Below are 25,916 nucleotides of genomic sequence, written 5' to 3' on the forward strand. Positions count from 1 at the left end.
ATTTTGCAAAAATAGTTTTTTTATTATTTTTCGTTTTATTGTTTTTATAATCTTAAATATTTTACCAATTTTTAAACTTTATTTTTTTTGTTTAATAATTTAGTTAATTTTATTAAAATAATACTTTTATTATTATATTATTATTATTATTATATATACTATTGTAATAAATCAAGATTAAAATAATTTTTTTAAAAACTTTTTTTGAATGATGCACACAATATATAAAATAATTGGTTTATTTTATATCATAAAAATGATTGGTGTTTTTACAGCATCTATTGTGTTCTTATTTTTATTAAATAAAAATAAAAGCACAATAAATATTACAAAAACACCAATCATTTTTAGAATAACACACACAATAGTTTTAGAAGATCCTTTTGATGATCCAAAAGATTTACCTATTCCTGATAAATCTCCTGAGCCGACAAAAGAAGTTCTTGAAGTAACTTTTTCTATTTTTTAAAATTCTATTGCAGCCACAGAATTATTATTTAAAACTAATGTTCATTAAAACTATCTAGAGCGGGCGAATTGCTGCTGGAGAAAAAATAAATGATGATGATGTATCTAAAGAAGAGCTTTTAAAGAAAATAGAAGACAAAGAATTAGCAATTGGAACTAAAATACTTGAAACAGTACATAACTTAACATTTTTAATAATCTTTATATTTTATTCAAGATCTAATAATAGTTTTTTATAAATATTTAATATTATTTAAAGATGTTAATATATAGGTTGGAGATATTGATGATGCAGACTTAAAACCCCCTGAAAATGTTTTATTTGTATGCAAGTTAAACCCTGTAACTAATGCTGATGATTTGAAAATTATATTTTCAAGATTTGGAAAAATATTAAGGTGAGTTTAAAAAGCTATATTTTAAAACTTGTTGGTTCATTGGTAATAATAGTTTAAGCCACCTCTAATTATTATTAATTGAAAATAATGGGCACTTTTTAATTATATCCCACAGCTTGTTTCTCTGTGAAAAGATTTTTCTATGTTAAAGTTTGTTTTTTAATAGAAGTTAAGGAAGACAAAAAAAAAAAAAAAATTGTAACTAAATAAAGCTTACTTTATAGCAGTTATGAAAACTAAAAATGTAACAAATGTACATCGACTATCTAATAGCCTGAAATAAACCTAGTAAGCAAATGCAAAAGCACATGCATACACACATACATACAAAAAAAAAGGATCTAAAGTGTGAATTTTGAAAATACATTCATCTAAGTATGTTGTGCCTGACAAGCAAAGGGGATTTACAGAGACTCGAGTTCTATATTGTGTATATACTTTTTTTTAAATTGCTCCTTATATATGATGTATATAGATATATTTTTTTTTAGCTGTGAAATCATAAAAGATCAAAAAACTGGAGACTCTCTTTGCTATGGTTTTGTTGAATTTAAAGAGGTATTAAATATATATAACAATGTATTTATTTTTTATTTTTTTGGTCAAAGTAATTTAGGAAAAGTAATTATTAACTAGTAATGAAAAAGGCAAAAGGTACAAATAGTAAGGTTCTCACAAAAGTAGGCTCAATACTTTTAGTTGAACGGGTAAAAATAAAACCCCTTGAAATATAAACTGTAAATAAGTAACTTATTAAAATGTTAACTTATTTGTTTATTATTTTTATTGTCTAAAAATATAAAAGGTTGTGCAATTTATGAAATTGAGCAAATAACTTCTTAATTCTACTATCCTGCGGCAGTGTTGTAGAGGAAGAGCGCTCGCTTCACAAGCGAGAGGTTCCGAGTTAAATCCCCATACGTCCCTGGTAGTATCGCGCTCAACTTGTTTCTCCCCTCAGCGGCCTTGTTCGTCAAGGTTCGTGTTTTGGAGTTATAGAGTTGAGAGAGGGTTATAACTACAATTAAGTAGCCTCCTCGTCTGTAGTGGCCTTCTGGGCCTTGGGGAGGTGAATTAAAAAAAAAAAAAAAAAAAAAAAACTTCTATTGTTGTGTTTGGATTTAAAGTAATTTTTAAATTGAAATTAATTTTTTAAAGTTAAAATCAAAAGTGTTTTTTATATTCAATAGTTTATTTTTATCTAGAATAATTTAAGTTATTTGTATCTTTAGAAGAACTAATACATAGTTATTATTTATTAATGGTAACTATTTTTAAGTTTCCAAACCATTAAATTATAAACATTTTAAAAATATTTAACTAGGTTTGCATAAATAATAAATGGTTATTATAATATTTTTCATCAAAAGTAATAAATGGTTATTATAATATTTTTGTAATAAATATTTCAAATTAAACTTATTAATCAGATTTGTTTATCATAAATATTTATACTGAGAAAAATCTAAAGCTCTAAAACCTATTTTAATAAATTTAAGTTTGGCATTTGGTGTAGTTTCTTGGACTATGTTTTTTGCACTCACAAAGGCTGATTCTATCAACAGTTGTAAAATATCAGAGTATTAACAATGCCATGGATGGTGCGTCTGTTAGTGCTTTTAATTTACATTATTGAGGCCACATAAGATCCTTTATGTTATGGCTCTGGGTTACTTAGTAGGACTTAAGCAACTACTTTGCTCATTGATCCCATGCACTATCTATATTTTTTACATCATAATATTGTATAATAATCAAGTTTTTTTTTATCCTGACTATATCCTGCCATTCTTGCCCAAGCCTGTAAATATATAGGAGTTTCTGATTAGATATTTTTATTGGTCTTTTTTTTCTTTAGATTTTTAAAAATTACAAATTAATTTTTTCATGAGGTACCAATTCTTGAAGAGTATAATTTTTAATACTAAAGTTTTTTGACATGTTTTGGAAAACTGTGCATTTGTTAATTTATGTAGCTTTTGCAAAATTTAAAAGATCTTTTAATTTTTAATTTTTTAACACCTGCTTACTTAAGATAATATATTTGTTTCTGTAAGTATTTTCTTCTTTTTTTAACCTTTAGCTCTAAATGTGTGTGCAGGTCTGGTTACTTATAATAGTATTCATTGATATTTTACAATTTCTATTAATAACTTGATAATTTTGCATAAACATGTTTCTGAAGAGGTTTTGTATAAACATGTTTCTAATAAGTTTTGTATAAAAACATTTCTGAAGAGGTTTTGTATGAATACATCCATTTTCTGCACTTATTTTGCACTGGATAGTGCTATTGCTCAATTGCAAAATGTTGAATTTTATTGTTGTTTTTTTAAATATATATTCAGCGTAATAAATAAAATTTATATTTATTAAGTTTAAATAATATCATTTTTTTTTTTTCTTTTCAATAAACATGTTTCTGAAAAAAGTTTTGTATAAATGTATAGTAATAATCTGATTTGTTTTTTTTTTTTTTTTTTTTAAAACTCACTTTAATGAATTAATATTTTTCTGCTTTTGCATATTTATATATCAAAGGGAGGTTGCATTTAAACATGGCAAAGATATAATGATAACACCTAATGTATACAATTAAATTTATATATCAAAGGGAGGTTGCATTTAAACATGGCAAAGATATAATGATAACACCTAATGTGTACAATTAAATTTGTTAATTTAAAAAATTTGTTTAGTTATTTTTTGTGCATTATATTGAAGTAATAACAAAAAATTTGTTTCAGGTTGAAGCATGTGAAAAAGCTTATTTTAAAATGGATAATGTCTTAATTGATGATCGTAGAATACATGTTGATTTTTGTCAATCAGTTTCGAAAATCAATAAATGGCATAAATCAGGTAAAAGGATTAAGATTTGTTGTTGAATGTTTTGAAAACATCTTATTGAAATTATTTAAAGAAATTAAGTTTCTAGTTAACTTCTGATCAAATAGTATTTTGTTATAATATTAATACTGCACTTGTAGTTTTGAAATTCTAAATCTAAAATAAATTTGAAAATCAGGAAATATATATAATAGCTTAGTTAAAAAGTATTCAGATTTCTTTTCTTTGGTTTATTTTTTAAGGTTTTTTAAAAATAGTAGAACACACTTATCAAATCAAATACATAACTACATTCATATCACGAACATAATTCATTTATTTCGCTATAAAATATGGAAAACAACAATAATAAAATATAAACTTACATAAATATGGTTAGGTGTCACTAGTATAGGTAAAATCAGTGGAGTGACATCTTATATATTCAAATATATATATATATATATATATATATATATATATATATATATATATATATATATATATATATATATATATATATATATATATATACATATATATATATATATATATATATATATATATATATATATATATATATATATATATATATATATATATATATATATATATATATATATATATATATATATATATATATATATATATATATATATATGGATGGTATCCTTGTTCATACTTTTGTTGTGCATTAATGCCTATATATTCATAAGAATTCTAGTGTCAGTGATTCTGCAGGCGTTGAGGCCCACAACTTTTGCCTTTTTCAATCTCTAACATTAATAGTCAACTTTCCAATTCGCTTTCCAGACAATCCATGCATTAGATAGATCTGGAGAGGTTAAGGCTATTGCTCTCAACATTTCTAAAGCCTTTGATAAAGTTCAACATGCTGGTCTTTTTCCATAAGCTGTCTTCTTATGATGTATCAGGTAACATCTTTAAGATTATTGAATCCTTCCTTATCAATTGTATCATAAAAGTTGTCCTTGATGGACAGCACTCTTCTTCATTTCCTATGACTTCAGGCTTCCCTTAAGGTTCTATCGTTAACCCTATACTTTTTAAATTTACATTAACAATCTCCCAGAAATTCTTACATCTAAGGTAGCATTGTTTGCTGATGATACTACAATTTATTTTTGTCTTAATAAGAAGCCAACACTCTCTGATTGCTTTTAGGGGGCATTTGAGCTTGTAAAAAAATCTACTCCAGATTCTATTATCTTCTTTATCTCTATAAATCTCTAATCCGTCTTTGTTCGGAATACTGTTTCCATATCTGGAACAGAGTGATGCTCTTTCTCTTATAGACAAGGTGCAAAATTGCATTGTAATCATAGTTGGACCTGGTCTTGCAGCCAATCTTCAACCATTATAATGTTACTAGCTTTCTCTTTTCTATAAATGCTACAATGGGCATACTCTAAAAAGCTAGCATCTTGTGTCATTTACTAAAGTTCATTCTTGTGTTACTTGTCATTCAATTAAGTTTCATCCTTTTACTGTGACTGTTCCTAAGTACTCCAAAAGTTCTTTTTCTTTTAGTTTTTTCCCCTCAAACATCAGTTATTTGTGTGTGTGTTTGAATGTATGTATGTATGTATGTATGTATGTATGTATGTATGTATGTATGTATGTATGTATGTATGTATGTATGTATGTATATATGTGTATATATATATATGTGTATATATAATATATTAATGATTATAAAAGTTGTTTTATTAACCCCTTCACTACAAAAAAAAAACAGTAAAATAATACCATGGGAAGTGTTATGATTGTTTTAAAGGCTTTAAAATAAAAACTATTTGTCAGAATTTCACAAACAAGACCTTGTTTTTTTTGTCAGAAAAACAGCTGGCAGTTTTTTTTATTTTAAATCTAATTTTTTTCAGCCTTGGTCACAAAATCAAATGATGTTTCCAGCGTGTTCACATTTACTAACAAATGTTATGACCCTTGCAGTGAGTCAAGGGGATTGAAAAGAATATTACAGTAATATATTTAAGCAATAATGATAAAAAGTATAGTTAATATTTGTTAAATGTATAATCAAATAAAAAGTTTATAATTTGGTTTTTTTTTGAGGAGAAGAAAGTTATTAATTAAAATTACTAATCAAATTTTAGTTAAAAACTTTTTTTTTTCAATAAATGGTATTGGGTCCAGTGAGATATATATTTATGTTTTATGGAGAGCTTGCAGTTTTGACAGTATTGTAAAGAGAAAGTTGCATATTATAATTTTCATTACTTTGAGTGAAGTATTTATTTATATCACTTGTTTTAATAAAAGAATTAAGAAACAAATTTTGAAGATTATTTTAGAAAAAATTAAACTTAAAAACACAGTTAAAAAGCTTTACAAGATTTTGAAATTTTGTTTCGAAAAATCTTTTTTTGATATTAGGTTGTATAGGAAAAAAAATGTCATAATTCTTATGGATATATATTGTAAACTGTTTATACAGTTTAATAAAAAACTTTCTTTTTCCCCAATCAATGTAACAATAGCTTAGATAAAAACAAGGAATAGAAAATTGATATTAAAGTATATTAGACAGAGGGGTGGGGGCATAGTGTTATATTAAATACAACATAGCGTTGTATTAATATGACTATTGGTTCATGAGAGTCTTATGTTTAATTTAATCAGTTAATAGTTCTATGATAGAAATATCCAAATCTCTCCCCCCCCCTCCCCCACTACTCTAATAAATGAGAAATTTAATATGTTTAAATTATCTCAGGGCATTTTTTGACTAATGTCTTTTACTGCTAATTCTAATTTTCACATTATCATTATCAATATCTAAATTTTATTGGATGGTGAAAAATAATTAATTCAGTTCTATTAATATATAGAAAAATAAATTTACAATTTAACCAATGACACTGAATATTTTTTTACAAAGATATTTATTCAATGAGTTAATTATTAATTCATAGAAGATAACTAATCTTCTATTTAATAATTAATGTCAGCAAAATGAATAACAATAGAATTATTGGAACAATGGAATATAGAGTGAGACATATTGTTTAAAAGTATTAAAAATAGTAAAGGCCCAAGAACAGAACCTTGTGGAATACCATATTCGATAACTTTATTTGTGTATTCAAATCTATTCAAGACAAGCTGAGTATGATTTTGAATATGCAATGAAAATTAATCAATAGTGATACCATATATTAAATAGTTATATAACACTTAATTAGAATCAACTGTATCAATAGCTTTTGAGAGATCATTTCATAAGTATGAAATGATCTCTCAAAATTGATAGTGGTTCTGGTGCTTATTTCATAAGTATGAAAAAAGAACAATAACCAATATCAATTGCATTGCAAATTATATCAGTTAGTCTAATAAGGGCATGGGAAGTTGAGTGTTTTAAGGGAAATTTAAAATGGCAGCAATAGAAACACTTAGATTTATCAAGAAAGTGGTAGATAGAAGAAAACTTATTAAAAATAATTTAAGAATTTTGCTGATATTTGATAATAATGATATTTATTCAGGATTACAGTATTGGTCAGTAGTTATTGCATTCAAGTTTTTATGGATTGGTTAAACCGATGCTGTTTTAAAAATACTAGGAAATATACCAACAACAAATGACAGATTAAATAGTTTAGAAAGTATTGAAATATCATAAGCAAGAAGTTTAAGATGTTGGAATGTTGTTCCAGAAGCCTTGCCATCATATAGAGAAATTGAAAAAATTCTAAAAAATCTTGCTATCAGAGAAATTGCTATTTATGGAATGAATAACAGATATAATTTCATTTTTTTTAATAGGTTTAATGAATAAAGAGTTAGGTGTTTTTAAAAAAAAGAAAATATAATTTTTTTTTTTTTTTGCAGGAATTAAAATAAAGAACAAGTTTAAAAATTTTTCAACTGTTTTTTTAACTGGATTATGTATAATCGTGTTGTTTGAAGATACACAAGATGTCTTCTGAACGTATATTTAAAAGACTTTTTTTACCCTTCCATGTAACCCTCAAACTATTGCTATTAGTAGATAGATATTTAGAAAAATAGATATTTAGAAAAACTTTTTGCTTCCTCAAATAATTGTTACAAGTAAACTTCTATAGGTTTTTTTTAAGTTTTTTTTTCAAGATTTAGTCTGTTATTCAGATTTTTTGTTTTGAGAAATTTTTTAAATATCATTTCTTTTATTAAGGTTAAAATTGCTTAAGTTAAGATTACTCATTTTTTTTAGCAGTGTGTGTTTGTTTAGAAAAGAGTTAAAACTAGTGAAGTTTTCATATGAGTTTTAGCATCAGAAACTTTTTATCTCAGCTTATTTTCGAGTAATCATTCTGAATTCTTTACTATTTAGTCTTTTTTTTTAAAAAAATTTTTTACATGAATTAATTTTTTTTTTTTTTAAATGAATAAGTTGAAGCTGGAAAAAATGATCCGAAATTCTAATAAAGAGATTGAGAAAATGTCTTTAGAAATTGAATTAAAAAATATTTTGTCAAATAAAGTACTTAGATGATTAGTAATTCTTGTCGGTAAAGAAATAAAAAGAAAAAGTTGCTTGAGGCAGTTTTGTTTGAATGTTTAAAGATTGAGTTTACTTTTATAAAATCTATATGAACATAACATTCTCTATGAATTGTTGATCAATGGATTTTAGTTTTAGAGTAATTAGCTTTTGTCATTAATTACCTAAAAAATAATTTACATACTTTTCTACTTTTTAACTCAATGAAAGTTATTCAATTATTTTTTATATTTAAAATTTTTTTAATTGCCTGTGATACCATTTCAGCGATTTTTAAAATTTTTTAGGTCCTATTCATTTTTTCTTGAAATTTTCTTCATCTAAAGCTATTTTTGTGTTTTTCAATTAGATTCCTTCTATAGTTAACTAATAACTTTTAATGATTTGCTACTCAAGTTTGAATTATTTGCTTTCTTAAGTACAAATTTAAATTTGTTTAGTTAATTCCAGTGACCTTTTGGAGTCATTGGATGTATTCAAATATTAGGCTAAAATATTTTAGGCTTATCATGCCTTTTTAATAAATAGCTAAAGATACTCTTCAGGCATTTTTCAATATATAAATTCGAGGTCGAAATCTTATGGTAATATATGATGCACTATATAAACTGATGAAGCAGATTACTATACAATGTATTTTTGTTGCCAATAACTATATATCTTTTGGCTGATAAAAGTATAAATAGCTGCCAATTTTAAGCAGTAATTTTTGTATTAAGTTTCATTGCATTTAGTTGCATTCAGTTCATAATAGTTTGTATAGCTTTTTTTGAATGGTAATAGCTTCAATTTTTTCATAAATGAACTAATTTGCAGTTTTCTTTATATGGTATGTTTTATATTCTCAAAGATATTTTTTTTTATAATCTTTTTTATTACTTTTCTTATCAAAGCATTTTAATTTTGTTTCAAGATTTTTCTATGACTGATTATTTTTTTTTTTAGTAAATGATTGGCTTTCTTTCTTTATAACAATTTTTACTTTTCTTTTTGGTAGACCTCTAAATCATTGCAAAATAAATCCAACCAAAGTTTATTTTATATATATATATATATATATATATATATATATATATATATATATATATATATATATATATATATATATATATATACATATATATATATATATATTATATATATATATATATATATATATATATATATATATATATATATATATATATATATATATATATATATATATATATATATGTCTAAAATGTTTATATATCTAAAACTGTTATCAATAACAAATATTAAATTATCAAAGTAATAATCTTATTTTAACATATGAAATTATGTATTTAAACAACAACACTCAAAAAAACACTTATCAAAATTATATGAGCACATTACTAAATGTTTGTTTGGCATGTGTTGCTAATTTTAATTTAAAAACAAAAGGCAGTTGTGTGAGTATTGGAAGTCAGTAAAACGCATTTATAAATTTTACTGATAGTTTATATCAGAAAAAAAGTTAGTTGGTATCATACTAGAATAGGGCAAGTCTTAATATATAAACTGATGATGTAAGTTTCTATTAATAAATTGGTGATGTAAATTTCTATTAATTAACTGATGATGTAAGTTTCTTTTAATAAACTGATGACATCAGGGGTGTACTCTCATGGTCGTCTGGTGGCATGGGTCAACTCGTTTTCTCCAAGGGCAACTGAAATTAAAAAAAAATGCCTGTCGGTAGCCCGGCAGGACGACCAGACAATATGTTACTTACAAAAGCGTGTTTATTAATAAAAATTTTTGATCTATGAAGATTCCTCGTGATTATTTAAAAGAAAACTTTAAAAAGCATTAAAAGTAGTATACACTTCGTTTAACAATGAATGAATAATACATGAATGAATGATACAACAATGAATACACTAATAATAAAAGTTATTAAAAAATAAGTTAATAAAAAGAAGCTGACACATGATTTAATATTTTGAAGTGCTGTTTTTTTAAACGTTGTTGCATTTTAAAACACACTTCTTTTCGATTTAAAATGAGATTTAAAATTATATATTTTTTCTTTTCTAAATGCTATTGTATCAATTTTTAAACCTTATAGTCGCATTTTGAATCACGTGAATGGGCAGTTGAATCATTATTAACACTGAATCTCTTTTGTTTTTCATTAGTAATGTAAATTTTTTTTGTCAAACAAAATTAACAAATTAAAAAACATTATTAAGATCTGAAAAATCATTATTAGAACACAATTAATGATGCACGTGGAAATTCTTTTTTTCTAAAAAAAAAAAAAGTCTTAGTATAATGAAAAATGTTCAAAACATTAAAAAAGTAATGTTTTAAACATTCACTAAATTAAATTTGATTGAAGGTTGAGAGAGAATAATAGAATACTTTTCTATATATAAAACATTTATTTGCAGTTTTAGCTTTCCACACTTTTGCTTCACATAATGAAACCTTTGTTAAGATTGACAAAAACAAACGATACAGTACAGATATCGACTACGACAAAAATGACTACACATCTTTAATTAATTTTTATTAATAAATTAATTAATTTACTTTTGAATAAATCATATTTTACTAGATGTATTTTAGTAGTCAGACGTTTAATTTTTTTTCTTCATTATTTTCAGTTCCTGACTCCTCAAAAACCTTGATTGTTTGCCAGGTCTCTATATAAGAAATTTTTTTTTTAATTTAACTTAAAAAAGAAAAAATTAAAAAAACAAGGTCCTTAAAAGTAGAAAAAATTTGACTTTCAGATTTAAAATTTGAATAAAAAAAATAACCAACAAAGTTATTAATAATTGATTTAAAATGCTGTAGTAAATTTTTGTTGGTGGAACAAGTAATATGTAATAAAACTCTGACATTTCCCATGGGTTTATTACTACATCACCCATTAAAACTTTTGCATCAATTAAAACATTTCGAAAAACATTTGTTATCAAACTAACTATTTAAAGATTTTCTTTATAAAACTTTGGTATTTTTACAAATCTTGTTCTATAACCAATTAAAAGTAATTACCTCGCACTGACTTAACTTATAGATACCAAATTTTAAGTAAAATTTTTTTTACTAGATGACAAAGTTTTATATTGAAAAAAAAAAAAATTTAGATATAATAGGAATATTTGGAGCAGTCTAAATAAATACTTGGAGCAGTCTAAATAAATACTTGGAGCAGTCTAAATAAATATAATTTTTTAATATTTCGCTTCTTTTTTATTATCAAAGATTTAATTTAATATAGATAATACATATAATAAATTATTGAACTTAATTGCTTAGTTGCTTATCTACAGATTAATTTAAGATTTGTTCAATTTTATTTTTATTTACTAACTTCTTTATTTTAAAGCTGCATATACTAAAGCAAATAGTTCAAAAGATGGCTTTGGTTATGAAATGAAGGAGAAAAAAAACCCAAAGGACAAGTAATTTTATATCTGCTTTTTTATATATAAAAATTAAGATTTTTTTAATTGGTTTTTATTCATCTTGCTAGTTTGATTATCAATTTTGAATGTGTAAGTTATTATTTACTATTTTACAATTCATTTTTAAAATTAGTTATTAAAATATAATTGTTATAAATTTAAATTTAAACTTTTGAAAAGCAACATGATGTTTTTAATAACAAAAGTTGTAAAACAAATTTGTTGGAAACAGATTTAATCATTCAAGCGTACGAAGAGGATTTTTTGATTGTTTTTTATACTTGGATTTTGCAAAAGCATCTGATTCAGTCTCTCATATAAAACTATTGAAGTAGTTATTTGGACCGGGATTTGTATCATTTTTGTTGATTTGGTGTAAAGCTTTTTTTTCTGACCATACTCAGAGGCTGGTAAAAGGAGAATATATTTAAAGTTGGAAGATAGTGGAATACTGTAACTATTGAAATACCGAAGTTTCAGTACTTGGGCCTCTTCTATTTGTAGTCTTCAGTAATGACTTATCTAGAAAGATTAATAATGACACTAAGTTATATGCAAAATTATTTCAATCAATCATTGTCATATTGATAATAAATTGTTACAAGAGGACAAAAACATGTTAAATGTAAAATGGTCTGAAGAATGGGTAATTAAATTCAATGAATTGAAATATCAAGTCATCAATATTAGTAAAAAGAATCCAAGTTGCCATTTAATAAAATAGGAATGTTGACAATATTGTGATATTGCGAGTTTTTTGGAAGTTAAAGTTCACAAGCCACTGCAAGTCCCAATCTGTTACCGAAGACAGATCAGATTTAAGGTCGGCTGCCTCATCTAAGTTATTGAAAAAAGGAGACTTTTCGTCAAGACAGGAGTGTAAATTTGTGTTGTCAGCAAATAGAGCCACTTTCAATAAAGATTGTCAGAAGATCATTAATATAGATAAGAAGCAGCACAGGACCTTGAGATACCCTAGAAGTTACTGGAAATGAAGAAGCATGTTGGCCTTCAAGAATGATTGTAATGGGTTTGAAAGAAATAATTTGATAATCTCAAAATCTTCCCAGATACACCATATGAAACAAGCTTATGGAGAAGACTAACATGAAAAATAATTTATATATATTAATTAAATTTTATTCCAAATATGCCATTACCATAAATTAATTACAAATTATTCATTTGAATCCCCCAAATTTATGTCAAAGCAGATCTCATTAGCGTATCATTACTTATTGGAGAAGACCAGCTTTATTAAAAGCTTTAGATATGTTGAGAGCATTAGCCCTTACCTCACCTCCCCCAACTAATGCGAAACAGAATCTTTCAGTTAGAACACTTGGCATGTCAGCCATAGAACAAAAAGATCAAAAAACATATTGAGGTTATCTGAGAGTTATAAGACTCAAGATGTAATAGATGTCTTAAAATGCAATTTGGTAAAAGGTGTATGAAATGTTAAATCAAATGCTCTAACTGTATGTTGTGATAAAAGTTCGGTGGCAAAAAGAGTTGTCATTTTGGTCACTAATGCAAGGTGATCAAAAAGTATGCGATGCAATATTCATAAGGTAGCACATTCAATATGAATATGTTAAAATATAAAAATTTTAAAAATTAATAATGAGATATTTAGGTATTAAGTTAAAAGTTTTGGTTAAAAGTCTAGTTCAAGAGAAATTTTTTTGGTGATGTTCGCACCAATTAGTATATAATTACTTTTAATATTTTCCCATACATATATGCAGTTATGGAAAGGTCTATGAGTCTTAGATTTTTTAGTTTTTTTGAATGTAGTTGTGAAAGTAAGAAGAAATTATGAAAAAATATTGAAAGATAATACCATATTTTACATTCAATAGAGCTAAACTACTGATATACAACTATTTGACTGTGGGCTAAGTATTTATTGATGCTGAATGTACTCTAGAAAAATTTAGTGAAAAATCTAGCTGCAACTTTTTTGAATTAATTGTTTTTCAGTGATGCAAGTTCTTTGTAAAATATCATTTCTGTAATCAGCGACAGATCCAGGATTTTTTTATGTTTATTATTTGATAGATATAGCAATTTAAGACATTCTGAAAACTTCAAATTTAAGCCTTGGAACAAAATTACTCCAATTAAATAGCCCAAATGCAAGGGCAATGAATTAATACAGTATTTTAATTTAATATCTTCTACTAAATTTTAATTTATTTAAATTTTATTTAATTATCTTTAAGTGTTGGAACAAAATGAGTAAAATTTACAATCCTCCTATTTTGATGGCAGCGTAAACTTTACATTTTTAAAAACTTTTGAACACTAAAATATAATTAGATGAAATTTAGAACATAACAATAAATTTGAATTAAGAATAATATAGTAAATTAAAATATTGCCCTCGAATATGGGTGTGAATTTTTTGTAATATTTTTGTTCCCAAACTCATCAGATCCAATTCTAAGTTCATTAATTTTAATTACAAGATCTAAAAATAAAACAATATTCTTCCAATAGAAGTTACCTCTTATACAAAGGGTTGAAGTGTGGGAAAAAAACTAGACAAATAAAAGTTTTTGGAGCATGCAGGGACAGATACAGTAAGAGAATGAGGCTTTGATAAATGATGAGTCAAGTGAGAATGAGTTTTAGTTGATGGAACTAGAGATGATAGCTCCTTTTTAGCAGCAACCATGATAGTATTAGTAGAAAAGAGAAAGAGATGCAACTTTATGAAGATGGGACAGACTTAGCAGACTGAATCCAACTACATTTACAATGCATTTTTGAACCTTGTCTAGAAGAGAAAAAGCATCGTTAGAAGAACCAGCCCAAATATGACAACAGTATTCCATACAGGGACGAATAAGAGATTTGTAGAGGTAGAGAATGAAATCTGGAGAGTAAAAAATAGTGAGTACGATAAAGGGAAGCAACCTTAGTAGATACTAATTTAACAATCAATTGTAAATATGGTTTCCATGAAAGGTCAGTAGTAAGCAGAGTTGTTAGTGGGTTGGGTTAACCTATGGGTTGGGTTGGGTTGAGGAAGTATAACCCACTGATAACCCACGCCTTAGCTGCATTTTCATTGTATTTTCGCCGTTTCACCGTTATGTTTATTTCATTATTTGCGCTTAAGATTTAACGGATTTGCTATCGAATGACGCAGTTTTATTAAAGCCAACCGTCGAATTGACGTCAACACATCGATATCCAGGCCGCTGTATTAATGTAAAAAAAAATAATGTATAATAATTAGTGTAATAAAAAACTGCTCTTGCGTCATCGAAAGCATAATTACTTTCGATGATGCAAGAGCAGTTTTTTACAGTTAGCGATTAGAGCGTTTTTTTCTGCGTGAATGACGTCATATAGCAAATTCATCGCTGAGTACGGCTATATAAACAGGATAAAATTAAATTAAAAGCATCATAATAATTCAAACTAAGCATGATGGCGAATGCCGATGAATTAGAAAATAAATTGAAACGTTACCCCAATAATTATTTATTCAAACCGTACGAGGCTGCAAAATCTGCGATTTGGGATAGGTTTACTTTAATATTTGAAAAACGTGACGTTGCCGGAAATGGAGAGCCATTGAGTGTTGAATTGAAATATTTCTGTGCGTGTACCGTATGCAAAAAAGTGTATGCGTATAAGTCTGCTGATGGTCTAAGCTGCTTTGGCACAAAAAATCTCATAAATCATGCAAAATTATGCGGCACGAAGGACAGCAAACAACTGCAGATTCGTCAATGTTTCGCATTAAAGTGTCAATTGACAAAAGATAACTGTGACCTTATGAAAAGAAAAGAAGTAGAATTCTGTGCTGATGGTTATCATTCTTTTCGATCTGTCGAACACGATGGTTTTAAGAGACTGCTTCAAACATGTGTTGACTTTGGCGCCAAGTATGGAAAATTTGACATCACTGACGCTCTAGTTAAACGTGAAACTGTAATGCAAGCTACACGGCTACAAGCTGCAGAAATAAAGAAGAGAATAATAGACGCTATTAAGGAGCCTATCGAAGATGGAACAATTTCACTGTGTCTCGACTTGTACACTGGCGACTACAGGAAAAAAGCGTACCTTGATGTTCATGCTTCGTGGATTGACCGACAATTTTGCGTACAACATGAAGCGTTGGCCATTCGCCACTTTGGGATTGAAGCTCACACGGGTGTCAACATATCAACTGCGGTGAATACCATCTTCGCTAATATAGTGCTCATTTATGTTAAAGCTGTTCTTTGTTAGTTTGCTTACTAACACATATAGTGACAGTAACTGAGTAACAACATATTATTTGTATCTAATATGGTTGTATAGGCTAGAATGTATTAAAATGTCGCCAATTTAACGGTATAATTATACATGTTTGCATGCACTCCGTGGGTCAACCCATGGGTTGGGTTGGGTTCATGTGGCAGTGGGTTGGGTTGGGTTGGGTTCAATTTTCTTAACCCACTAACAACTCTGGTAGTAAGTGATAATCCAAGAGAACTCAGTGAGAGGGTTGCCATTTATTAATATAGGAATGTCAACAGTATTGGTATATTTGTTTGCAGTAAATAACTGAGTTTTGTTGGAGTTAAAATTTACAAGCCTCTGCTGGCCCCAATCTCTTACAGTTCAGATTCAAGATCAACTGCCTGTTCTAAGGGATTGAAGAGAAGATTTTTTGTCAAGACAGGAGTATAAAGTTGAGTCATCAGCAAAAAGAACTACTTCATGATGTAAGGTTGTCAAGAAGGTCATTAATGTAGATAAGAAACAAAATAAGGATAGAACCTTGAGGTACCTCAAACGTTACTGGAAATTAAAAAGAGTGTTAGCCTTCAGGGATGACTTTAATAAAGCGGTTAGAAAGAAACGATTTGATAGTTTCAAAAACTTTTCCAGATACACCATCTGAAACAAGCTTATGGAGAAGACCAACATGCCAAACTTTGTCAAAAGCCTTAGATATGTCAAGAGCAATAGCCCTAGCCTCTCCGCCTCCATCTAATACACAATAAAATCTTTCAGTCACAGCAGTTAGCAAGTCATCTGTAGAATGAGAGGATTGAAAACCCTATTGATTGTCTGACAGCAAGTTATTTGACTCAAAATGGGATGTGAGAAATTTGTTTATCAAAGACTAAGACCTTGCTAATAACAGAAAGAAGACTGATTGGACGATAATTGGAGGGATCAGAATGTTCACCGGAGTGTTTGAAAATTGGAACAACAGATGCCATTTTTCAACAGGTATGAAAACAAGACTCAGTCAAGCACTTATTAAATAGTTTAGAGAAAATTGAAGAGAGTACTGGAGAACAATTTTATAAGACTTTGACAGGAATGTTGTCTGGACCATAAGCTGTAGAAGAGTTTAATTGAGATATGACTTTATCAACGGAAGCTGGAGTGATTTGAATGACTAACAATGGTTTAACTTGTTTAAATGGAAGGAAGAGAATGGCCATAAGATTCAAGAGTCAAATAAGAAGAAAAGTTCTTTGCAAATAGCTCAGCCTGTGCAATAGTAAATAGCTGTTTGTTCTCAAGAAAGTTATTCTTTTGAAAAAGATGAAAAAAATGATTATGATTAGATATAGCAGCTGCACAAAAGGGTGAAAACCATAGAGTAGAATGAGGCTTGACTTGGAACCGATGAGAAGTAATAAAAGCATCCATTCCTGCCTGAATCCAGGGGGTTACCTAGTAGGCGCATTTATCAGCTAAGAGAGAAAAGACATCAGACCAAGGACCATCATGAAGAAAAACATGAAAAGAGTCCTAGTCAGATTTAGAGTAGTAGTAAGTAATGCGATGATAGGGTCAGTCCGAAAATGAAGAACGAGATAAAAGATTTAAAGAGATCATTGCATGGTTAAAACCACCTAAGGGAGAAAAAGGAGAAACTGAACACAAACTAGGATTAGAAACTAGACATAAATCAAGGAGTGAAGGTAAATGATTAGGTTTGTCAGGAAAATGAGTCATTAAGTTAACTGAGTTTGAGATTGAGAAATGCAGTAGTTATAGGCTTTAGTGCCAGCAGCGTCAGTGGCATTAGAGCCAAGTTATTCAGTGTGATGAGCATTAAAGTCACCAATAACAACAATATTGGCAGAGGGGTAAAGAGAGAGAGCATGGTCAATTTGATCAGAAATTATATCTAAAAGAGTCCAGTCTTGGGAAGAAAGAGAACAATAAAGAACAATGAGATAGGTGATAGAGTCAAGACGTGCTAAGCACAAGCACATAAAGGAATGGTCAAAAGATTCGAACCTGATTTCATGACAAATAGGTGAATTGATGCATATGTAAACCCCTAAGCCAAGCATGTGACTATTGGAATCATATATATATATATATATTTTCACCTCCTCGAGGCCAAGAAGACCACTACAGACGAGGAGGCTACTTATTTGTGGTATAACCCTCTCTCAACTCTATAACTCTGAAACACGAATCTTGACGAACAAGGCTGCTATGCGGAGAGACGAGTTGAGAGCGGTACTACCAGGGACGTGGTGTGGATCGAACTTGGAACCTCTCGCTTATGAAGCGAGCACTCTACCACTGCACCGCTACCGCATGTATTGACCAAGCTCCAGCAACAGCTGAATATAAATTACTTCAGTTATGTCAATATTTATGTGGCAACTCATTAAAAGCAATTGAAGGACTTGATATATATATATATATCAGGGTTTTATATATATCATCACTTTAATAAAATTTCCTAGATGATTAAAAAAATTATAATAATGAGGAATTAAGGAGAGAAGTCAAATTTTACTTTTTATAAGGTTATTTAAGGGCATTTAAGGAGGTTTTTATTTTTTAAGGATATTTAAGGTTTTATGGAGGAGTGGGAACCCTGTATATATACATATTCTATAGAGAGAGCCTAATGGATAACGGAGTCAATAATATGGTAAGAGCTGCTTTTGCTCTGTGGTAGCAGTTTTGCAACTAGTTATATCTGAATTAACTGCAGACACATCTACGCAATCATAGTATTGAAAAATGTCGAAAATCTCTTCTAAACTTGAGAAAAATATCAAACATGATTAAGTGCAGCTATAAGTAGTGTCTGGCAAACCTAAAATAATTATATGATGAAACTTTAAATTGATTTATGAGTTATATAAACGAAAACTTAAGAGCAAAAAAACATATGTAGTTAATTTTTCATATGTAATATCAAAAATTATCAGAGCCACTGTTTCTAATGGTAGGAAGCTTTCTATCTGGTAAACCATCTTTGCGAATCTTTGAGAATCTTTGCAAATCAAAGGATAGTACCCATCAACACTGAGATCAGAAGAAGGAATAGCAGAATTTAAATTAGTCTCACTAAGAGGAAGCAAGTCTGGTGAATTTTGTGAAAGGTAAGATTCAACTGATGGAAGGTTGCTTTGCAGACCATGAATATTAGTAAAAGATATTAAAACAGTTAGATGGTTTGGATGGTTTTTTATGTTTAATATTTTGTTTTACTTTTGGAATAGTTTAAGAGAACTTGACACATTCATATATAGAGCACGGCCTCCTATGCAATAAGCATTTTTCTCAGTCCTGTTAATTAACCCATAGTCATAACATAGGGCTCCTTTTGTGGCCTCGACAATGTGCAGTAAAAGTGTTAACAGGGACACCGTCCATCCGCAACATGGCAACATGTTAATACTATGATATTTTGCAGCTGTTGGTGGAATCAGCCTCTCTAGGAGCTACCACAGAGTTTGGGAAACCTTACTACCTGCTAGCCTTAGAACCATTAAACTAAGTTTTAGAGCTGTACCCTCATTAGGAGATAACAGGAAGAGTTGCATAATCACTATCAAGGAGGCACAAGCAATAACCTATGAAAAAAGTCAAGAAGATCCAGCGTTCATCATTCTAGGCAGGAAACAATGTAGCAAAGGTTTACATCTATGTCAACCTAATAGATAAAGAAGGGGTTTAAGGCTGGTCAACATAATTATTTTGCTTACCCCTAACGTCTTTGCCGAGGTGGTGTCCTACAAGACAGTTGCTGGATGCAGTTAATATCTGCCCAAGATGATTATTTTTATCAAGACACCATCTCTAGCCTTTACTCAACCAAGAGCCCCAAGGCAGGGGATTTTTAATTCGGAGTTTGTTTTTCCTAGGTTTTGCCTAAAAAAGCACACTCTACAATGCAGCAGGGTATGGGGCTGGTAGTACTGGGTTACATAATACCAGTAGCAGAGTGATCGTGATGATCCTGAACCTGACCTGACCTTATTTAGATGCTGGCATACAATATCCTTTTATATTTATAAAAACTGCAATATTTATATGATGTAGTATTTGCCAAGAGAGAAGATGATCAGATGCATGTGTGTTGTGACTCTAACAAGACAAGAAAAGAAGGCATAATCTTAGACAGATTTTAAAAAAACATTGTATCCAACAACGTTTGTTAGAGAAAATTAAACTTAATATAGGTAATTGGTTTAGGTATTAGCAAATAGATACCTTTTTGCGTTCCGAAAAAAAAAACAAATTAAGATATACAACATTTCTAGGTGATGGAGATAGCAGTTCCTATGTTAGTGTTGTTGCTGTTAAGCCTTATCGAGATATTAAAGAAATTAAAAAAGCGGAGCGCATTGGGCATATTCAAAAACGTGTTGGTAGTCGCTTAAGAAATTTAAAAAAAAATAGTAAAGAAATTTTATGTGATGACGAAAAGTTAGGAGGAGCTGGTTGCTTAACAGAAAATGTGGTAAATACATTGCAAAACTATTATGGCAAGGCAATAAGGCAGAACATTGGAAATTTATATGTAATGAAAAAGAGTGTTGCAGCTGTACTTTTTCACTGTTCTGAAAATTGTGATGGTGAAACACGCCATCAGTATTGTTTGCGCACCAAAGATTCGTGGTACAAATTCCAGGCTGACTAACTGACTGGAAAAGTGACATATAAAGAAAATATTTGTATTCCTGCTTCTGTGTGTGATACTATCAAACCAATATTTATGGACCTTGGTTCCGATAAACTTCTTGAAAAATGTTTACACGGTAAAATGCAGAATCCCAATGAGTCGTTAAATCAATTGATATGGAAGCGATGCCCAAAAGATATATTTATTGAAAGAACTGCTCTAAGTATTGGAGTGGCATCAGCTGTACTAAACTTTAATGATGGTCAACAATTTTTAAACAAGTTGTTTAATGAACTTGGAATGATATTTGGTATAAATGCGCAAAATTATGTATTGCATAAGGACACTAAACGAATATCTAAAGCAGAAAAGCAATGTACCCCTAAAGTAAAATCTAGAAGAAAAAAATTAAGAGCAATACGAAAAGGTTTTTGTGATCAAAATGAAACATAGGAAGGTGTGACGTATAATAGTGGAGAGTTTTGAACTAACGTTTTTTACTTTTTTTTTTTTAATTTCGTTTTTCTCAAAGTCATGTTTTTTTGGCTGACGACAGAAATATTTTCAAAACTAATAATCAAAATTACTTGAAATTTGGCACACCTATTTACTATATTAGTATCTACAACATACACTAGAATAATCTTGAGTGCTTTTTTGGTTTGGTAATTTTCAAAGATTTTGTGCCATCATTTACCCCCAAAATTACCTTAATTCACATAAATGCAAATATTTTGTTATTTTTTAGACCTAATTTAAATCTTTTAGTCTAAGACACAATGCCACATGTAATATATCACCAGCTAAAATTTCCAATAAAAAAATATATTGGTTGCTGAAAAATCTCTGTCGCCCTCTACCCCATTTTTGGGCCTTAAGCAATTAATAAGTTAAAAATTATTTTTTATTAATTTTTTTGTATTATTTTTTTTAGCTGTTTAATGGTGTATTAAACATTGTAGAAAAGTGTTTCTGAAGAAGTTGTGTCTGATTGTTTCATTTTTTGAGCCTGTCTTCTTGTAGTTGTTACAATATGATTTATAGGGTTGCGAAAATTTATTTTATTGAATCCTTTGGATATTTTGAACATTTGAATATGATCAAATCTTTTTCTTTTATTTTCTGATGTTTCAATTTTTAGATAATTATTCCTGTTTTGATAAAATAAACCCTTTAAATTTTCCATTTTTTAATACCGAGATCAATTTCTGATTGAGTTTTTAATAGTGTAAAATCATTTAGTTTATAATCATGTTTTTGATTATTTTTATCTAAATGCATTATTTTGCATTTATTTTCGTTAAATTTAATTAACCATTTTATGACCACTTACTTAGTTCATCTATATTGTTATGAAGATTTTTATTGTCCTCTTGATTCTTTGTCATCGAAATCACTTTTGTGTCATCAGCAAAGAGTTTTACGACACCTTTTATATTAAAACTTAAATCATTTATGTATATGATAAATAGAAGTGGGCCTAGTACAGATCCTTGTGCAACTCCACTTATATCATTTTTCCATTCAGATAAAAAGCTACCCGCTGTGTTCTATTGCTGAGAAAACCTTTGCACCAATTTAACAGTTTACCTCAAATTCTGATTGCTTCTAGTTTCACCAAAAGCTATAGGTGTGCAACTGAATCAAAAGCTTTTGCAAAATCCATAAAAATAATGTCTATTTTTAACCCCTCTGCTTTGGTAATCTAGTCAAGAGTTTCAAGTAAATTTGTTATACAACTTTTGTTTTTATTTTTTGTTTTTTTTTATCAAGTTGCTTATCAAATTGCATTATTTTGTCTCTAAAATTTTTTTCTATTATTTTACACACTATTAATGTTAAAGAAATTGATCTATAGTTTGCTGGATTGAGTTTATTTCCTTATTTAAATAGAGGTATTACGATAGCTTTTAACCAATCTGTAAGAAGATTACCATTTTTGAACGATTTTTCAAATATTTTTGATAACAGTTTTGCCATCTTTAAGAAAAAAGTAGGCCTACCTTGAACAAATTGCAACAAAAAGTCTGTCAGCATTTTTTGTCTACTCTTAGAATCCTGAATGACATATAAAAAAGTCCTAAGCAATCCTTGTATGGAGATAAGAAAAAAACACAAATTAAACAAAAAGACTGCCATTTTTGATTTTGTCATCACTTTTTTCGAAAAGTATAGTGATTTTTTACTTTTGCAGTATGTAACAGTTTTCTAATGCTTTTTTGTTTCAAAACTCTTTGACTTGTACTTTTGAGTAAAAGCTTACTTTAAAAAATGATACATAAGTTTTATTTATTTTAAATTCCATACTGATGTAAGCATGACAATATTTGCAGATATTTTTATAAAAGTAATATGGATAGCATAAATGCATTATTTAGGTTAAACACCAAGTCAAATGGGGTTAACTTCTTTGCCTGAATCATCAAAGTTTATTTAAAATACATTTGCACAACTTTTCCTCTGCAGTGTCCACATGCTGAGGTACATTCAAATCCATTTTTTCTACAAATACATTTTAGGCTGTGGCAGTCAGTTTGGCAATTACATCATATGACACTCAGTAGCTCTGCAGGGGCTGGTGGTTAATCAGTCTGAAAAGGAATGAGGCCTTCAGCACTCTCCCTTCATCCCCACTCTTTTGTAAGGAGTGCTTCTTCACTAGTCTTCCATTTTTGTACATGCAAGTACACATAGAGGCTGTGGTACTTGGCTGTTGCTGATGTTGGTGGCAAACTTTGAGCTTGAACATGGAGTATGTTGGTAGCTACTTTTTCACAGAATCATTTGTATCGTTGGGTGTCCAGACTTTCGTTGGAATTCCCATTGCATAAGATGACCAAGGCTTTTTCTCCAGCTGATATAATATCATTGACAGATGCAAATCAAGAATTGAATACAGATTCTTGCTCATGAAAATGAATATTTGTCTTGAATTTGTTTAAGGAGGCTCCTTTTCCGATACGATAAATGTGAGATGTTGAATCACACCCAAGGATTGTATGAATAAAGAGAATGTTCTCGCATATGTCCTGGCCAAGTTCTGACTGTTTTGATATTCCATTTGTGATGTGCTTTCTTCGTGATTTTCTTGGGCTTAGGACAGAAAAATGAGACTACAAACTTGCATGATAACATAGCAAAATAAGAAGGTCTGTATCATCTCCCACTAAAATGGTCATCATAGGCATAGCTGATTTGACAGCTTTTTGTACAATGAGGATATCAGCATCTCCTAATGCTTGGTATGTTTGACAGTTTCTTTGTTTTATTTCTTTACTTTACATATTGATAAATCGTTATTTATTTTGTTTATTTGGCAGAAATATCTTTTTTCATCATGATGCTCATACTCTCCATAAATGTTACATTATGACCAACAGTTCCTTTGGATCGCCTGGACATATCTCTAGTAGTTTGACTTTCATAACCATCAAACACAACAATGGCTTTTCCATACTTCTTTTGAACATATTCAGTGTATTGATTGTAGACATCCTTGTAAGTGGCTTGAGAAGACCACGGAATGCCCTGGATAAGTGCCCCACCATCTAAAACATACTGTACATCATCTGTCAATGGTATCTGAAGTACTGGCAGGTGTTAAAAGCTCCCATATAGCATCAGCCAAAACTGGTTTGTGTGGTTCTTAAAGCATCAAATGAGAATCAGAGAGTGATGATGGCTAGTTGCTGAGCTCATACTTAAATACTGATTCTAAATCACCAGCAGCATTTGCCACAGTGATGAGTTGTTAAAAAAGAAGCTGAGGGTCAATGTTGACTTGATGGTTATCAGTGTTCAGGGGCTTAGCATTTAACACCACGATTTGAGCTTTTCTTGTAAAAGTATTTTTTTTTTTTTTTTTTTTTTTTTTTTTTTGTTATTCACCTCCTCAAGGCCATGAAGGCCACTACAGATGAGGAGGCTACTCAAAAGTGGTTATAACCCTCTCTCAACTCTATAACTCCAAAACATGAACCTCAACGAATAAGGCCACTGCGCAGAGAAACAAGTTGAATATTCATGTAAAATTCATTCTTTCCTTGTAAAAGTATATATTTACCTGTAGCACAGTATACTTTTTATCTTTTTTATCACAGATCCCTCTAAAGGCTGGTTGTCAACAAAACAGACAAAGTGTTTTAAAGTTAAAAAATTCTTCAGACGATCTAAGTGAATGCCTTTTCTGGTATTTAACATGCTCTTCATCCTTTTGCCTTGTGACTTTGAGAACTTGATGGGGATTACAGTATATTCGTTGACAATCTGTGTGTACCTTTTTACCAGGCTGTGTGTGAACATTATCACCTCTTTTTTCACTAGATAAGTTAATGCTAGAGCTACCCTTGTCACTTACAGTTACTGTCAGTTTATTTTCTTCATCAATGGGTTTTTTGCATATTGCTCATTTTGATAAGTCCATACCTGAAATTTAAAATGGAAAAATTATTCACACTATATATTTACGTTTCAAAAAACTCTTTACTCTTAAATGACCAAGATCTTTGTAACTTTATACAGTAGGTACTTTGCTTGCTGTAAGTTGAAGATAATCTATAAAGTATTTCAATATACACTAGTTTTCTTCCTCTAAAGTGCAAGGCTTGGTCATTCTAGAGTTAAGATTATTTTATTAAAAGAATTAAGAAACTTATCTTTAAAATAAATAAAAAAACACCACACAAAAAAAATTATGATAAATTAGAAAACATGTATTAAAAAAGAATATATAACCTTTGCCTATAATTAGCCAGATTATATTTAAGTAATGTAACACATATCAATCATGCCATTAATAAGGTCTGTAAATAATAAATATGTATTTAAGTTTTAAAAAGTTATGAATATTGAATGCAGAAAAATTAATGTCACTTTTAACTCAGAAAAGTAGATAAAGTTTTAAGTAAATAAAGAATTCAAAATAGTGCCTGCATTTAAATTTTATTTGTAAGAAAAATTTCAATTATTTTTATTACAGAATAAAAATGACAGTAAAAGATATGACATGTGTGGATGCAAATTTAATTTTCCCAATAAAAAGGTAATACCTGACCACACCCTACACCTGTTATCAATAATAATCACTGTTAAATAAGCTTTTCAGTTAAATAATTTAAAGGTTAAATTTCTCTCGATAATAAACTTATCTAAAATATGAATAAATATAAGCAGTACATACTTAAGTCAAGTTGTTAATCTGTATATAAAACTATTGAAATTATTCTTTATTTTTAATATTTTAATGGCTGATACTTTGTTTAACTTATGAGAAATATAAATAATTAGAGCTGAAGAGTTAAAGAGGCTTAAAAAAAGCAAATGCAGACACACTGTTAACATAGAAATACCATTAAAAT

General features: G+C 28.8%; 1 protein-coding gene across 1 annotated transcript in view; it reads left to right on the top strand.

The window, feature by feature from the left end:
- LOC100200683 (peptidyl-prolyl cis-trans isomerase sig-7) overlaps positions 1-25,916 on the top strand; it is a 51,600-nt gene that overhangs the window by 21,827 nt on the left and 3,857 nt on the right. Inside the window, exons 7-12 of the mRNA XM_065794051.1 lie at positions 352-448; positions 528-641; positions 742-866; positions 1,358-1,424; positions 3,614-3,728; positions 11,573-11,648. Coding sequence (XP_065650123.1) covers positions 352-448; positions 528-641; positions 742-866; positions 1,358-1,424; positions 3,614-3,728; positions 11,573-11,648 — 594 coding nt within the window. The remainder of the gene's footprint in view (positions 1-351; positions 449-527; positions 642-741; positions 867-1,357; positions 1,425-3,613; positions 3,729-11,572; positions 11,649-25,916) is intronic.

The sequence above is a fragment of the Hydra vulgaris genome, chromosome 03 (genome assembly GCF_038396675.1).
Source record: "Hydra vulgaris chromosome 03, alternate assembly HydraT2T_AEP".
Lineage (NCBI taxonomy): Eukaryota > Metazoa > Cnidaria > Hydrozoa > Anthoathecata > Hydridae > Hydra > Hydra vulgaris.